A 17,560-nucleotide genomic window follows, 5' to 3' on the forward strand; every position below is an offset into this window, starting at 1 on the left:
GCTCTGAGACAGTGTAGTGAGCTCATGCTCATCTGCTACTTCCTATCTGCAAGTGCTTTGAGACCTTTACTAAACCATTTTGAGAGTCATCCTTTTCTTTCATTCTTTCTCCCCTCTTAGCCACATAATGCTGGATTTCATACCACACTGATATACGAGTTCTCCATGTCTTATCTGCCTCCCATGCTGTATTTGCTCACTGCACCACATACTCTTAATTTTAAGCACTGTGGTTTTTTGCCTGTTCGTGACAGCCTTGGTCCCCTGAGATGGGTCTATGAACTCCCACAGACTGCATCAGGGGGATCAGTAGCCATCAGTGCTTTCCAGGGGCAACAGTTTCAAATGTGGAAATATAATGTAATTATACAATCATGCACAGCTCTATGTGGAAGGGAGCTCTGGAGGTGTCTGTCCCCTCCCCACTCCTTGCATGAGGGCCACACTCACAGTCAGGTCAGAATCTTTGGGGCTGCATCCAGGTGAGGCTTGATCGTCCCCAAGGATGGAGATGCCACCACCTCTCTGGGCCAGGTACTGCTGCCCCATTCTCATGGAGCAGAGCGGTTTCCACCTATCCCGTCAGAGATGCCTCTTGGCTCTTGACCTTTCACCAGGCACCTCTGAGAAAGGCTCTGCATTCCCTGTCTACCTCTCAGGCAGTGGAAGATGCATCTGTGGCCCCGCCAGCCATCTCTCTGGGCTGAAGAAGCCCAGCTCCCTCAGTCTCCCCTTATATGCCATGCGCTCCATACAACTCGGCGGCTGCTGCCAGGCTGCAGCTTGTCACCATTCCTCTCACACTGGGGAACCAGACTGGGCACAGTGCTCCATGTACAGCCTCAGCAGTGCCCAGTGGTGAGGAACACATCCCTGGGGGTGATTTAAGAGCCTCAAACTTTGGAATGGCCCAGAAAAGGCAATTAAAGCTGGAGTGCGGCTCAACGCGTTTGGCATATCACGACCACACCGTCCGATCATAACGCGATAACACACCCATAAGGGAGAGTGGGCTGCAAAACAAAGGAAATCCACTCAATAAATAGGATGCATGCTCGCACAGATAAGAAATGCTGGAGGCCAGCAGTGCCATGATACATGGCGGTCAGGCCCGTGACAGACTGTCCACTGCAGTGTCCGTACCAGATGGGGACGTTGCCTGCTTTTGCAATCTTGGTGTCAAATGTCCTCCCTGTCCCAAGGAGAGATTTATTTTAAATATATTCTTTAACTTTAGAAATCTCTATGGTCTTCTTTCCACTTAAGTCTTAATTTGCAATTTATGCTTTATATTTTCTGTTACAAATTGTATATTGTAGTTATGTACAGGCATATTTATTGCCATACAATAGATAAATATGTATTTTCGTATTTACGGGTGTCTGATGAAACATATGCCCTCTCTCCCCCACCCCATTACCCAGCCTACAGGACAGCAATGAGCCAGGAGTACTGATGAACTTGGTCCCCAGCTTATGTGAGAGATGAGGCCGAGAGCAGCCAACCACTGACACGTGGACCCAGCTCCATGATCAAAGCCCCTGGGTCAACTAGGGGCCACTGATTGCTATTTATAGCTGCCTGAGCTCATGTTTAAGCGGAGGCTTTAAAAAGCTTGGAGGCAGTTTGGATGCCAGGGTGGCTCAGTCCTACATGTGCAGCACATGGTTCTTTGCATGAGAATGGTGCAAAGCCCAAATTGTGTCATTGTACAGGTGGATCAGGCCATGGCTGTCAGGGAGGCCACAAACAGCTTAGGTTAAGCTCTTAATCAAATAGTACTTGATTATTTTATTTGATTGAGCTAAGATCTAGCTCTGCCTGCCTTTTGGAGGACCCAAGCGAATCCCTTACCTGAGCAAACCCCACCACAACCACAGCTCTAGTGACTGTGGGATCAAGGGCTACAAAGGTTGTCCCAAAACTGTCGAACAGCTCAAACCCAGCTCATGGCAGCAATGACCTGAGCTGCATTAGGCTTTGTAAGGTCTCCCATGGAGGATCCAACCAGCAATGACCTTGAGGGAAGGCAAGTCAGAAGACTGGACTTGAAGTCATTTCAAGACCATGCAATCAAAGGGAGTTGAGAAAGTTGGCAGCATTTGAGGTGGGTCAGCTCTCCGTAGGGCAGCCAGCCTAGATATACAGCCCTTCTCCAAAACATGAAGCACCTCCCTGTCTCTGGGACGTGCTGCTGATGAGATCCAAAGCGTTCTGTGAGTCTCAGATGATAAGGTTACAGCAACCAGCTTCAGAAAACACAGTGTTTTGTCTTTTCCAGGCTGTCACCACACTAGGAGCCTGAAGGGCACAGGAAACGTTGTGTTCTGAAGTGACCCTTACACGAATGGAAATAATTAGTGCAGACAGTTCGGTATTGCCTGCAATTTTTCAGCATTGCACTATTAGTTTTGATGGAGCAGTACTGCACAAAATTGGACTAATGCAGTGGGGGTTAAAGCATTTTTTAAAGAGTAGGAAAGATGGCCTATCAATAGAGACTGAGTGGCAGTTGGCTTTTGGAAAAAACACCTGAGTTATCATTGTAGTTCTGGAGGTGAAAAAAGATCAAAACCTAAGACAGCTCAAAATCTGTGGCACCAGGTTTCTTTTTTCTCTGCAACTGGAAAGCTCAACAGTAGATGATGTTCTGCTCTTTGAGCTTGTTTGAGCATAGGGCATAACACTGAACTCTTACACCTTTCCATACAGACAGATTCTTAACACTAGCATACACTCCTTTGTGCAAGATTGTGCCCATGTATATGTGAGAGTCACACTGATGCCCACGTTGCTGTCCTCTTGCACAAGACATGAAAAAGCAATATTGCATTCACTTCCTTCCTCAGAAACCAGTCATCTAAAATACAGCAGTCATCAGGGGATGTTCAGCTGCTATGCACTATTGCACCTCTTCTAGATTTGTCTCTCCTTTATCGGGAGCGTATAAGTCAGCAAATCCAATTCCCAGCCTACTTGTGATGACTTTCAGAACCATTATATTTATTTCAACTTACTGATTTTTCTACAACCCCTGGCTATCGCTGCTTTTTTCCAGCTTTTCTGGTGCCACCTGGTTCAGATCACTATAGGCTGGTCTCCCATCTCACAAGCCAAGGACCTTCTCCTTCACCACCTGCTGTGTCTGCACCACCTTGATCTGCCTTGCAGCACTTTAACTTCTGCTCAGGAGCAGTGGCATCCAGGGAAACCTGATGGACACCAAGCAGTTTGTTTTGTTTTACTTTTGGGAGAGGGGTGCATTTTCTTTATGTTAGTTTTCAGCCACTGCTGGATCCCAGTGACTGCTGCTCAAGGCTGGCAGCACCCTCCTCGTCCACGTGCCATCCCATGCACATGGAAGCCAGGCAGGTCAGTAATAGGAGATGAGCAAAGACTAGAGGAGGAGGAGGAGGGATGAAGGAGACAGCCAAAAATGCTCACAGGCTCCATGGGCTTGGGACATGCGCTATTCCCAGCTGTCAGCACTGGAACACTGCTTAACGTACTGTTCAATGGCCTGACTTCCTTCTCCCTGACCAGAGCCAGTGTCAGGCTTCCTATGAATAACCAGCCTGCTTTCCAGGTCCCATCAGAGTTATTCCTGACCTGGGTGTGTGTCTGGTTTGCCAGCACATTTCCTAAAGTCTGCCTCATCCAATCCAAGTTTAGAAGTCCTTGCTCTGGTGCAAAAATGCTGTGCATAACTGATACCTGCTAGGTGCAGATGAGATTAGCTAGATCTTGCTAGATCCTGCTGTCTCTGCAGGATCCTAAGCACTCAGGAGAGGAGGCAATGCCAAACTACCTGCAGACAGCAGAGGTATTTGTATGCACCAAACCTGGAATCTCAAGTGATCTACTCAGCTGCATTTAACATGCAACTTCAGAAGTACAAGAACCACAGAGAGGTTTCAGCTAGCGGTCAGCTTCTGCAAGAAGAAAGCCTCAAGCTTCTGGATAATTGGGTAAATCCTTGAATATCACCAGGGTTTTTTTCCTGGGATTAAATTTAAAATTCCAAATAAAAAGGCCAGGTTACACTTGAAAAATGCTTTCAAAGAACGCAAAGGCTGATGATGGGAGTAGCTCCAGCTGACCTCCTAAACCCAGCACCCTCCGCTTAGCTCTTGCCTTTACTGTTGACTTTTAAATGGTATCTCAAGCAAGTACCAAACTCAGGCATCCTGTTCCTGCTAACTTTCAGATTCCGTCTACAGTGAATGCACAGAGATAGGCAAGTCAGGAAAGCAATGGATCCCATCTTTCATTGACGCTAACCTTAGGATGAGAAAAATTCTTCATGGAGGGACTGACCATTCTCTGCTGCAGAAGAAAGAGCTTGGATACTGACAGAGGCTCTGCTGAAGGGCATGAACCCCTGAAAAGAGCTTAGGATCTTATCTATCATCAAGAACTACATGCACTCCTCAGTCTGGCCTTTTGTCTCTCAGCCTTCATCAGCATACAAGTGACTTTCAGGCAAAGCACAGTCTCTCATGCAAAGATAAGCCCTCCAAGTCCCCAGGCCCGGATACATGCAAGTTCCCAAGACATCTGCCCCACCAAATAAGGTTTGCAGTCTTTGTAGGGCACCAAAGTTAAAATATACATTGCTTTGCTATGACTTGTGCATCTAGGACAGATGCAAGTCCAGCCAGTCGGTCACTTGTATGGTGTAAACAAGGCAAGCTGTCAATGCAGCTGGACTGATTCAACCTGCCTGAGAGGAGCTGAGCATCCCTCTGCCTCTGCAATCACATCAGTGTATCAATGGAAATAACCCCGATTCCTTTTTATATCCTCATCACTCCAGCCCAGCCCTTGCTGTCACTCTCCTGCAAGAGCACGCATGGAGTTTGGAGGATTTGAGGTGCTAGTCCAGGCTGTGTCTTTATGCTCCTTTTTCCCTTCATGTAGGAGGGCATGTACTGCTTACAGACAATTTTTTAAAAATTTTTTTTTTCTATACATCATATCTGCACAACCAGGTACTCCTGAGTTCAAGTAAACAGCAGAAGGGACAGACAGCCACTGTGTTTCCCTGCATCAACTAAAGCATAACAAACAAAAGTTTCCGAGAGGTCAAGCCAGACATTTAGACTGAATATTAGGAAAAATTTCTTTACTGAAAGAGTTGTCAGGTATTGGAACAGGCTCCCCAGGGAAGTGGTCGAGTCCCTGGAGGTATTCAAAAAGCACGTAGACAAGGCACTTCAGGACATGGTTTAGTGGGCATGGTTGATGGTTGGACTCGATGATCTTAAAGGTCGTTTCCAACCTAAATGATTCTATGACATCTCCACAGTGCATGTTCACTAGGGGAAGGGATGCTCTCAAGAAATAAAAGTGAGGATGGGTACACAGTTGTTGCACTGCTTTGCACAATCCTGGGGCAGACAACCAACCTCCTTTCTTTTGCTATGATTTTTCCAGGAGTTCACTGATGGGAATGAAATCTGTAGGCTGCACGAAGGCAAGGTCTTGGAGCAGCTCTCTGAAGAGAACATCATAGATGCTGAGAAAGCAGGATGTACCCTTCTCTTTTTGGAGCAGCTTGCCCACTCTTGGGTCCCAATCTCTGCAAAGAGGTTGCTTTAAACTGGTACCCTGCATATAGTGTCTCACCTTAGCACTGCTATAACATTTTTGACAAGCATGTTGTATGCCTGGCCAAGGACTTAACCTCTTTGTTGCTCCTGCCTGCCAGTCATTTGGTTGCTCTACTGTCATTTTGTCTCCTTGTGCTGCCCTTAGGGCTCTTCCTTTACTGGAAGCCCACTCCTTTTTACTCTGTGGGTAGCAGCTTTCCTTAGGGCATTTGTAGTAACTTACTTGCATTCATTCCCTCCCCTATAACCTCCCTTTTTTTGCCAGGATTTTCATGGTCTCTCTTGCTGGGCATTTTTATTATTAAGAACCAATAGTTTTATACTATCAAGTCTTTTTCTACAACACACAGTACCAGGCCAGGCTTTGCATCTGGCCCCACACTATCCCCTCAGTGCCCACTGGGCTGGAAAGGAAGGTGCCGTGGTCTTCAGCAGGGAGAGTACATGTTCCTTGGGATGCTTGGCCACAAGCATATATGAGATCCAAAGGGAGCTGTGCCAAAGTAAATACCCTACCTCGGGCCTGCAGCCAATGTACTGAAGTAATCCCTCATTTCTTGACAGAGCCAGGAGAAGCAGTGGGGCCTTTGCCTTGGAGCACATCTCCCCAAAGCACAGTCAAGAGCCTTAACCGAGAGTGGGATTTCCTTTGATACTGGGGCACATTGAATGCTTTTTGCTTAATTTCCTGGGATGGCCACAGGAGTCTGAGTCCTATGGAAATAAAAGAAGGGAATCCCATCACCCAACAGGACTTCTCAAGTCTCTTCTTTGGTGGAGCCATGTTTGCTATGACTCTACAGAAGCTGGACGGGGGCCTGGGACCACAAGGAGCACCCAAGCAACACACTTCAGACCTCAGTATACAGTTGCAGCTAAGACCAAGTTGATGGTGAACCACAGAGTGAGAGAAGCCATGTTTCCTACAGATTTCTGTCACATTGTCTCTCTCTCCCACTTTCATTATCCCAGCTTTTTCCACTGCTCCAAGACCAGCCCCATGACATGTACTATAGCTGGCCAAGGGGCTGTCAGTGCTGGCTGGCCAGCTGGTGCAGACACTGACTGGCCAGCGGGCTACCGTGGCCAAGCCCTGCTCTGCTTTTGCTCAGCAAGGATGCTTACTGGGTCTCTCCCCACCAGCTGTCGATTCTCACAAAACTTAAAAGGGGTCTGTAAGCTTCCCACTTCCCCATCTAGTGTGGCTGAAACCCACCAGCACATTTAGAAGGGATGAGGGAGGACTGACAGTCAGACAGACATCCAGCTCAGTCATGGATACATCCTTTCTGGAGAATGGCACGTCTTGCTGCTGACTGCAACCACTCCTGGGGCTGTGAATTGGCCTGGCTGACTCTCCTGCAGTGCCCCAGTGCTGCCCAAAATAGCACTCTGTTTCAGTCAGGCTTTCCTCCGTGACCACGTACCCTCAATGACAAATATTACTCCAAAATTAGTTTCTCCTTTAGCGTTTTGATATGAGGCAACATCTGATTAAAATTACTTCAGTTACCCTCAGAGCCCTGTCACAGGCAGGTGGACTTTTAACAAAACCCTTCCTCTGCTTGGTGCAAGCATTGTGGCCTGGCTCAAAGGCATCAGCGGCAGTTTCTCAGCACTGCCGATTTGGAAATTGCTGGCAAGTGCCAACATTGCAACAGCATCAGCCGCACCACCGCGGCAGGCACCATCCACTTCCGCAGACTGCTGCGGTGAGCACAAGGAGCGTGGCACCTTTGCCACCACCCCGAGGACTTCCAGCAGCCCAGGATGGAGACATCCCCTCAACCGCGCCGCTGGGCGCTCCCAGGTGTGGGGATGCAGGGGGCTGGAGCCCCCGTGCCCATTGGCAGCGATGAGGGATGGCAGCCAGGAGCCAGGGTGGTAGAGAGAACAAGGTAGCAGGAGGGGGCTGCTGATCTGGGAGAGGGTATGAGGTGTGGGATGGGGTACCCCACAGCGGCAGCCCCTGCATGGCTCCCTGGGCAGTGCTGTTACATCAGCTGCTCCGCCAGTTTACATCACTTGCCCTTGAGCCTTGGCCCCACAGCCTGCTTCGGTGTGGACATGTTGCACAACACCCCTGGCCCCGCTCCCTTTCCCTGCGGGGGCTGCCAGTGGCAGGCTGCAGGGAGGCCGAGCTGTCACAGCAGCCTGCCAGTTCCCGATAGGCTGGAGAAGGTGCTCCATCCACTCCTGCCTCTAGCAGGGCACTGGAGGAGGCAGCAGGACAAGGAAGGGTCCCCAGGGACCTACTCAAGCCTGCTGGTAGAGGTGGCTCTTAAGGAACTGTGGCAGGGGAAGGAGGGCTGCCCTGCAGGAGGGATGAAGAAGCTCTCCCCCCCCCCCCCCCAAGCTAGTGGGGCCACACCCCAGGGGTGCGGAAGCCACCACATCCTGTCCCTGGGGACCCTGGGGTAAATCCTCCGGCTGAACCAGGAACAAACCCCAGGTGAGACATGATGGGAGAATGGGACCCTCCTTCCAGAGCTGTCTGTCATGGATGGGACTGGTTCTGCAATGCTCCTCCAGGGAGAAATACCCCCGGAGCCTCTTCCCCATGCGAGGGAGCAAGCTCCTCCTCATCCCTCAGGAAGGTGGGAGGGGTGGAAAGCTGTGGGGAAATCCCAAAGACCACTGTGCGATGTCCTAGTGAAGAGCTAAATATAGCCACTATCTCAGCTCCCCAAAGATAACAGCCTGTGTCCACAGCCTGCCCCAACGCCCTGCCCCAACTTCCACCTACCTTTGCTTTGAGGGCAAACACCAAGCAGCAATTGTGAAACACCCTGCCCCACTCATGGCAAACAGGGCTTGTATCACGGGGCAGAAACGCGCCCTAAGCCACCTCACATGCATTCCTTCCCTGGCGCTGGGGGCTTGCTGGCCAAAACCCACACAGGTCAGAGGCTAACCAACATCTCCCTCGGCACCTCCGTGGTGGTGAGCAGCCAGCAATGTGCAGGAGAAACCTGCGGCAGAGCAGAGCAACAAGTGTAAGTCAGATTGGGGCTTCCCAGTTTTTGGGCTCGTCCCATTAAGCTCACCGCTTCCACCTGAATCTCTCTGGTGTCCCAAGATCAGTGGCACTGAGCCAGGCTGCAATGACCCTGCCTGGAGAAGGAGAGGTAGCAGTGGAGAGGGCCCATGGGCCATGACCACCTTATCAGGTCTCTGTCTATTGCTCCCAGGCAAATCTGAACACGGCTCCCCTCGTCCCTGCTGTAAACCCCATCACTAAGTAGCACGTGCTGAAATCCCACCATACCCTTGGCACATGAAATAGTACTGTAAGTCTGCAAGACTCCTGCAGCGGGTACATCTTTCAGCTCTCGCTCCCCAACTTTAAACCTTACCACTGCCTTTATCTAAAAAGGGTTTATAAAACAAAAAACAATGTGGCTTTTTTTCCCCCTCAACAAAACCCTTTTGCTTTGCAGAGTAATAAGTTTATGAAATGGCAGCTTCCAGCAGGAAGTCTCTGGCTTTAACCATAGCTCTATGTGTTTCCACAAGTTAATTGAAAACAAATGTTGACACTTCAATCCTGCTTTTATGCTCTGTAAGGGAGGCGAGAGAGAGCAGCACTGCTCGCAGCTGTGCAGTTAAGAGGCCAGACGTGGCATGAAAAGAGGCAAATACTTTTATCCCCACCATTACCATGGGGAAAAGGTAGATGTACCATCCCCACCTTGCAGCAGGCTTTACAGCCTTCACTGCTTGCCTCGGTAGGCAACGTTTGTCCTCAAAGCTGCTTCCCTGCGGGGGTGGCCAGCTCCGTGCACGCTTTTCGCATCGTCGAGGATGTCAGGCTGCGTGCCGAAGCGGACTCAGGAGCAGCCCTGGGGGGCAGAGACGGGGACCGGCGGCAGGAGGGCAGCTGGGAAGACCCCGTGGCCCAGCTGGCCGCGCAAAGCGCTGGGGGTCTACGCCAGATCCTCAGCTTGCCTGGCAGATGTTTTCAGGGTGTCGGAAACACCTTCCCAGCTCCACATGTATGCCTGGACACGGACTCCTGTGGGGCGGGCCTCTGGGCCAGCTGGGCCCCGCAGGTGTTTTTTCCTACTGCAAGTCACCTCTATGAGAAAGTCACTTTTTCCACTCCACACCGTAAATATTGTCTGGAACGAGGATTTTGGAGAATCCTCTGGAGGTTTCTACCCAGCGCCAGCCCGGAGCCACAGACGCAAGATGTGGCTGCGTGAGTGACCCTCCTCCCCGCCCGTCCCTGAGCACCCAAACACCCAGGACTAGCTCAGCCGAGAAGGATCAGCGCCCCAAAAAGGCCTTTCTGCCTCAAGAACACGTTCCTGTAGGTTTAGCCCTCATCTGCTTATTTGCGACGTCCACGAAGCCCCACTCTGCCCTCCCAGAGAGGCAGGGACGGCACCGTGGCACGGGAGCCAGGCGTTGCCGCAGGACAGAGAGGGACTGGGAGCATCCAAAGCCTGACACGGAGCTTCCACCTTCTGCCGACGCAAGCCAGCCTTGCTCGGGGAAAGGCGGAGGGGGCTGCCTTAGCAAGATCGCTCCACAAAGGAGAGGGTCCTTCAGGTCTGAAGACCCCGGGAAGCGCTGCCGCTCCCCCACCCCTGCTCCTCAGGAGCCGACGGGCGCCCCCCGCCGCTGCATCCCCCACGGGCTGCCCCGCCGCTGCCCCCGGCCCTGCGCGTGCCGGGCGCCCGGCGGCCTATTGGCCCCCCGCCGCGTTCGGAGAGCGCTCATTGGCTGCGGCGCGGGCTGGCCCGGCGGGCGGGGAGGGGCGGTGCGGGCGGGAGGTCTTAAGGCGCCGGGTCCGGCGCTGCCCGCGCTGTGGCGGCGAGCCGGGGCGGGGGGGCGGGGGAATGTAGTGGCTGGCCTCATGCACTGCACCAGGTATGGTCCCTGTGGGGCTCGCGTCTTCCTTTCTTCCTTCTTTCCGCTGCTGGCGTTTGGCTTCCCCGGGTGCCTGCCGTGTCCGGCGGTGCGGGGTCGCAGCCCCCTCGGGTGCGCGGGAACGGTATCAGCGCTCCCCGACCGGGGTGCCGCTACCGGGGGGAGCGGGGACCGTCTTGGCTTGGCTCCCCGGGTGAGCCGGGAGCGGGGCGGCGGGGTGCCCCTCCGCCGGACTCGCCGAGGGTGTCCTGGAGCCCCCGCGGGGCCGGGCGGCGGGTCTTGGCCCGGGTTTGCAGCGCTGCTTTTGGTTGTAGAGGGGACAGACTGCAGCGGGGCTAACATATTGCCCGGACCCCGGGTAAGTGCTGGTGACAAGTGGGCCGTGCCCTCAGAACAGCTCGGCTTTTCCTGAACCGGAGAGGAGAAGAGGGCAGAAAACCCGAGTGCCACTTCTTCCAGCAGCATGTCACATCTAAAAACTTCTGGCTTAGCAGCTGCTGTGTGTCGAGCCCTCTGCGAGAGGGTTGTCTCTTTACAGACAGCACTGGAAGCAGAATAGAGGCAATCGAAGGGTTTTGATAAATGTAGGTGTAAATAATTCCTTTGCTCTGTCTTGCTTCTCGTTCCTAGAAATGGAGGAGGGAAGAGTGAGCAGTGACATCCTCTTCTGGAGAGGGTAAAGCTGCGGGAAGATGTCCAGAGACAGAATCTAGTCTGTTCGCTCCTTGAGAGGAAGGGGAAAGGAATTGGCCCCTGTACCTGCATAGGGCTGCCTGCCTTGCACTGCTTGCTTCCTAGAGCTCGCTTTTCTGCGTGAGCTCTCAAAACTATTTCCCTGATCCCACCTTCAAAGCATCTGAAGTTCAAGACAGCCAACGCTAGCCCCAAAAGGGAAACCTTCCTCTGTGGGCTGTGAGTTGGGCATCAGTAAGCTCTCAAGTACAGAAGGAGATGTCTGGGGTATCAAATGAGCTGAAAAAGACAGTTTGTAAAAGCATGGAGCTCAGCCTAATTGTGGGTCTGAAAAGCTCTTACTGTAATTCTTAGCTTGGAAAAAAGCTCCAAGTAATGCAAATCAGGCTGGATATTTCATACCTTTTCATTCTAAAAATTGTGAAGTAACCAAAGCTTAATAAGAAATCTGACGTCTCAGCAGTTATGGGAATTCAGCTAAATAAATTTCCCTGGGAAAAGATGCTATGTGGATGAAATTGGCCCAAGTAAGAGAGAAGCATTGAAGGCTGCCTTAATTTAAAGGAGGAAATGACCTATATAAAGTGTGTGTGAATAAAAACTTAGCAAAACCAGGTAGAGATGAGCAGAATGATGTTAGCAGACAAGTGGATCTGCTGTCTGTCTTCTACAGCTGCCCTTGAGCTGAAAGGAGGCTGAAGGAGGCGATACCAAAGGAGTTAGCTGGTGGGTGTGTTGGGAAGCAAACTTTGGCACATGTGCTCTGAATAAACATATGCCCTTGCTGAATGGATGCTGTGAAAGCCTGCTCAGAGCTGCTCTGTTGCTGTTGCAGGGTGGGGAGTTAAAGCACCAATTTGGAGAGCGTAGCTCTTGCTTTTTCTTGGCACGGGGGCAGCAATCAAGTACTAGAGCTTGCTGTGCATGGCTTTGGCAGCTGGAGCTCTGCCGCATCATGTGGCCGGCAGCCGCTGCTACTGCTGCTGGCTTGTCCTGCTCTGCACAGTGGGAGCAGCTTTGGAGCCTGGCCTGCAGCCAAACAGGGGATTTTTATTGAGGGAATACTCTGTGTTTAAGGTCAGCTGCAACGCAACTGACTTAAGGGGGATGTGTGTGATAAATCTGTCCAGCAGTTTATCCAGAGCCAGGCCAAAGAGTCTGCCAAAAGCATCCAGCCTAACCTCAGTGCAAGGCCCGGAGCGATAGGTACGATGTTTTGGGAGCTGCCTGGCTGTAGAGGCATCTCCAGGGTTACATCTGGCAAGGTGCTGAGTGGGAGCTGCCCTAGAGTGGGTGCACAGAGTTGGATGGTGCTGCATCCCTGGAGGAATGGGCTGGATGCTGGAGGAGGAGAGGCTGTGGTAGAGGGGCACATGGCCTGTGCCTTTTTGGGGACAGACTTGCTTCCAAAGGCTTGGTTGACCTTGAGTAGGTGAGTTGTGTTTGGCAGAGCCCTGTGGCTATAGAGGTGTTTCCCAGGGGCTCAGCACAAGTGCTGTGGAGGCTTGAGGTGTGAAGTCTGTGTTGGAGGTAAAATCTGCTGGGCCATCTGAGCTGACATCTGTTTTGAAGTGCAGTAGAGAGAAGAAAGAGGCTCCTCTGTAGGTGCTGAGTTATGTTGCCCAAGTCTCTACCCTGCTGCTGTATCAGATTGTTGCTATCGTTACAATACCACTTGCAGATACTTTAAATGGAGCAGTTCTAGGAGACAGTGATGAGCAAAGTACGTAGCTCAACCAAACGAGTGCTTTTTAGCCTCTAAAAATACCAGACACTTGGGGTTTATGAAAGGTGAGGTCAGTTGCATACAGCAGCTTGTGGCAAACTGAGTTCCTGCTCCTACAAAAGCATCTGATGCTATGGGGAGAGTCATCCCTGGAGGGAGGAGAGCACAGCAGGAATACTGCTTTATGTAGCACTGGAATTTGATAATCTCTTGATTTTGTGGACATCAGCAGGACTGAGCCATGGGTTTTGCTTTAGGTCAGAAATGCTCTAGAGCCTGTTATTGCTAGCCTAGTAGGGCAGTGCCTGTGTGTGTCTTCGAATTGTTACTCTGTCCCTGTAGCAATTGGAAGAGATCTTGTTCAAGGGCACAACAGGCTCTGGTCCTGCCACTTCTGCTGTAGCATGTTTCTCACAGTGTCTGTAAATCACACCATGCAAGTACCTGCCTTTAATTAAGCTTGATGAGGGACTTGTGGAGTTGATGGAAGCAAGTTTCTTTGGGATGGCTAGGGGGGAAGTGGTGTAGCATTTGTCTGACAAAAGTCATATTAAAATGCTTTTCTAACATCAACTAACCCTTCTTCTCATCTTCCAGAGTATTAGACTATTTTCCTCACAAACAAGCAATGGCTGTGGATGTAGCAATGCAGCTATACCTATGCTCCTCACCCTTGCAGAGAGAGAAGTGTGCCTACAAAATTGCTCCAAAGCCAAGCAAGCCGTTGCGGCCGTGCATCCAGCTGAGTAGCAAAACTACACTGAATGGACCAGAAGAGGCAGCAAACTCCTTCACACACAACAAAGTGAAGAAGAGGGTGTCGTTTGCAGATAGCAGAGGCTTCGCTTTGACGATGGTGAAGGTGTTCTCAGAGTTTGATGATCCGCTAGATATTCCTTTCAACATCACTGAGCTGATAGACAACATCATGGGCCTGACAACCGTGGAGAGGGACAGCTTTGTCCTGGATTTTGTTCAGCCCTCTGTGGACTACCTGGACTTCAGAAACCGCCTCCAGGCAGACTGTGTCTGCCTTGAGAACTGTATACTAAAGGAGCGATCTGTTGTGGGAACAGTGAAGGTGAGGAACCTCGCTTTTGAAAAGACTGTGAAGATCAGGATGACGTTTGACACCTGGAAAAACTTTGTAGATTACCCATGCCAGTATGTCAAGGATACGTATGGAGGGTCAGATCGGGACACATTTTCCTTTGACATCAGCTTGCCTGAGGGAATTCAATCCCATGAAAGAGTAGAGTTTGCCATCTCCTTTGAGTGCAATGGGAAGGTGTACTGGGACAGCAACAAGGGCACAAATTACAGGATCATACGGTCAGAACTGAAGTCTGCCCAAGAAGCTGTCCGCCCCCCACAGGGCCCTGACTTTGGCAGTGCCTTTGACCAGTTTGGAAGCCCTCGGTGCTCCTACGGCCTCTTTCCTGAGTGGCCCAGCTATTCGGGCTATGAGAAGCTAGGGCCTTACTATTGACCGAAGGACAAAGTCCTGATTTACTAACTGTTGCTGGTGTGTCTGCAGGCCTGGAAGCTGGTCTGAAGACGAGGTGTACGGAAAGGTGGAAGAAGTATGGATTCCTGTAGCTCTGCATAAGCCTCCCGGCAAAACCATATGTGCTCTGCTGGCAGTGGGCTTATAGTCAGGGAAGCATCTCTGGCAGGCGTAAAGGGCAGCCTTCCCTGCCTCAGCTCAGATAACTGGCTCTCCAGGTGCTCAAAGGACCAGGAGCTGTTGCTCATGTATCTCTTCAGTGCTGCTACTCCTTCCTCTTCTATAAAGCTGCTAGTCTCCAGGGAAACACTACCGTGCATATATTGTCTGTCCAAGCTATGTAGTGGTGGCTGGTTTGTATTGCTTGCCTAGTGTTAAAAGGCTTTTTTCAAAATATGTTCTAGTATTATGTTTTTAGTGAGCTGTACTTCAGCTGCAGGGTTCTCCTTGCAAAGCTGGCCTGTGCCTGTCAGGTAGTAGAATGGTCAGCTTACGGGGAACAAAGCCCTCTCCTTGCATGTGTCTTTGTGTGAGGTCCTTCCTACTGGAGGCAGAAAGGGTGTTTTGGAAATGAAAATGCAACTGTGATGACAGGAAATGTGGCCCTACAGCTGGCCATATTAGGAGATGTATGTGCCTGTGGGAGAGGATCTGATATGCTTAGTCACCAGTTGTTTTATCAGCTGATCTTGAAAAACTCTCATTATACCCTTGGTGTTACCAAAAATAGAGATTAGCTGTGTGGTGCTTGTAACACTGCTGTGGGTTGACAGCCTTGACTGCTGCCTTCAAAACCCTCCTGTTTCTTTTATCACAAGTGATTGATGATGCTTTTCCCCTGTGATGGACATCTGAAGTCAGCTGTTGGCCGTGCTGGGCACTGAAAATGCAGTTCTTCCTCCTGTGGACTGTAAAACAGGGTTTTGTCCAGCTGGGGCCCACAGTCCTGTGCAGGAGGCTGTGCTCAGGTGTTGCAGGAGCTAAACACAAATGGACCACATGGCTACTCTATGCTGTGTCCTGTTATAAGAAAGTGACTGTTGTGTACCTACTGTGGTAGAAGTGCCTTGACTGAGAAAGGGGTGGTACATGCAATCCCAGCAATGCGTTGGGATAAACAGGCTTTGGAAATGATGTTGCTTTTAAAAAAGATCTCCTAATGGTTTGTTATTCTGTGACACAGACTGCTTGGCAGCTAATGGCATGGCACTGCTCACATGTGAGGATGCTGTGGCTATACTGGATTAATATCAACATGCTGGGCTTCCCTAGCTGTTGTAGCAGTAGCTGCCATTCCGACTTGTAAATGCCCAAACTTTGCATCTCTGTGTCTGTAAGAAGTGGCTCACCCCACCTGGGCAAAGAACTAACTGTGAGGAATGTGAGATGTGGGGTTATCCTGACGCTGCCCCTGGATGTGAAAGAAATCACCGATGTGAGCCGTCCCTATCTTCAAAGAGGGGGCTTCTCTTCTGGGCCTGTGCTGAGGTGAGGTGGCCAGCTTGTGCAGTGCCAAACAGCCTCACAAAGCTTCTTGCGTGCTAGTTGAGCAGAATAACTTCATCCCTCAGCTCAAAGGGAGAGTGCTGAATAGTTTGTAGAAACAGGTCAAGGGAATCTTTTTTTCTAGTGCATAAGCTTTATATAGTTTTTTGGGTGCCTATAATAGCCTATGGATGGGCTGGAGAGAAGCAATGGGCTAGACTACTCAACTTTTTAAAGCTAGCTTTTAATTCTGGAGACTACTGTATATAATACTTACAAGCTGTTTTACCCTAACCTAGATGATCACTGTTGGATGCCAAAAGGGACAAGAGCTAGCCTTCAACTGCTGCTTTTTCAAAACCCAACACCAATGCATGTCATTACTATGCTTGATCACTTAGTTGAGGTGGTAAATCTACTTGCTAGCCCAGAACTCATCAGGCTTGGTTCCTCTGTTCAAACAGCTTCCCAAGCCAGCTCTTACAACCTGCATCTGGTATCTCTTGAAGGGACTGTTGCCTAGCTTGGCTTGAACCTGGTTTTAAACTTAAAGCAAGTCTGAGTGACACTGATCTTTTTTTTCCTTTTTATTTTATTTAGTGTATGGTGTTAATGCTATAAGGCACTGACTGTAGAAAAGTCATGTTCTCCTGGCATGCTGTCATGCCTATGGAGAGCTGTTTGTGGGCTGAAACAAGGCATGTGTCTGGGGTGCTGTGGATGGTGGTATCTCCTTATGGGCCTGTTCATTTTCAGGCTGCGGATGGGGTGTACTTAGGGAGGAATGTGAAATATAAGCTAGAGGAGCAATGCCATAAGTAAAAGCTTTTTTTTTGACTGACTATTTGACCAATAGTGGTTTAAAAATATTACTTGTGGCCTTTCCATTTTCCCTTTTTCCATTGCCAATGTGAACGTAGTAGCGAGGAGTTGCTCTCCTCGCTCTAGGCCTGGAAGTGCCTTGTGGGTTGTTTTGCATGTTTGTTTTTTAAAAGATATTTTTGTACACAACATTCAAGTGGAAAATGCACTTTATAATTGCCATGTAATGACTCTTTTAAAACTATAGTCCTGTTTTTATCTGATTGTTAAAATAAAGGTGGAGCAAAATGTTGGCTGTGTATCGTCGTCTTATTTAAACACCCACGGGGCTGGGGATTTGTCCTGTGATTTGGACACAGGACCAGCTTCCTGCAAGTGGCCATTGGCAGGGAGGAGCACGTATCCGCAGTGGACTCTGCTGCCTGCCACAGGAAAGAGCTGCCTATTCCTGCTGCCTTCCTGCCAACACAAATGCTTCCAGAGCCTCTGCAGCTGTGGGAAGGAGCGGAGGAGCCAGGCCCTTGCCTTTGTGCTTAAGTTTCCCCACTAACCGCTGTGTTCCTGAGCTGCTCTTCACTCTTTCCCTGCTTGTAGTGCCACAAACAGCCTTTTCAGGTTTTTCTGCATTTGTTTCAGGTCAGGCTCAGTCCTTACCCCTACCTGGCTTGATCTGGCATCAATGCTTTCTCTCTGCCTGGGTACTGGGGTGTGACGGGTACAAGGAGAGCTGTTGCAGTAGGAGGGTCAGGCTCTTTTCTAATACCAGGATCAAGTGACAGTTAGACCCTTCACCTCAAACTAGGTTTTTCCTGTTGTCACTGCAATAAAAAGCACTGGCAG

At 50.3% G+C, this 17,560-nt stretch overlaps 1 protein-coding gene across 1 annotated transcript; it reads left to right on the plus strand.

Annotated features, from left to right (window-relative positions):
* Window positions 1-10,425: 10,425 nt before the first annotated feature.
* On the plus strand, window positions 10,426-16,999 carry PPP1R3B (protein phosphatase 1 regulatory subunit 3B). The gene is made up of 2 exons (XM_075029967.1): window positions 10,426-10,487; window positions 13,504-16,999. The coding sequence occupies exons 1-2, from the start codon at window positions 10,474-10,476 to the stop codon at window positions 14,393-14,395; spliced, it is 906 nt and encodes a 301-aa protein (XP_074886068.1). The 5' UTR covers window positions 10,426-10,473; the 3' UTR covers window positions 14,396-16,999.
* Window positions 17,000-17,560: the final 561 nt, after the last annotated feature.

The sequence above is a fragment of the Buteo buteo genome, chromosome 1 (assembly GCF_964188355.1).
Source record: "Buteo buteo chromosome 1, bButBut1.hap1.1, whole genome shotgun sequence".
Classification (NCBI taxonomy): domain Eukaryota; kingdom Metazoa; phylum Chordata; class Aves; order Accipitriformes; family Accipitridae; genus Buteo; species Buteo buteo.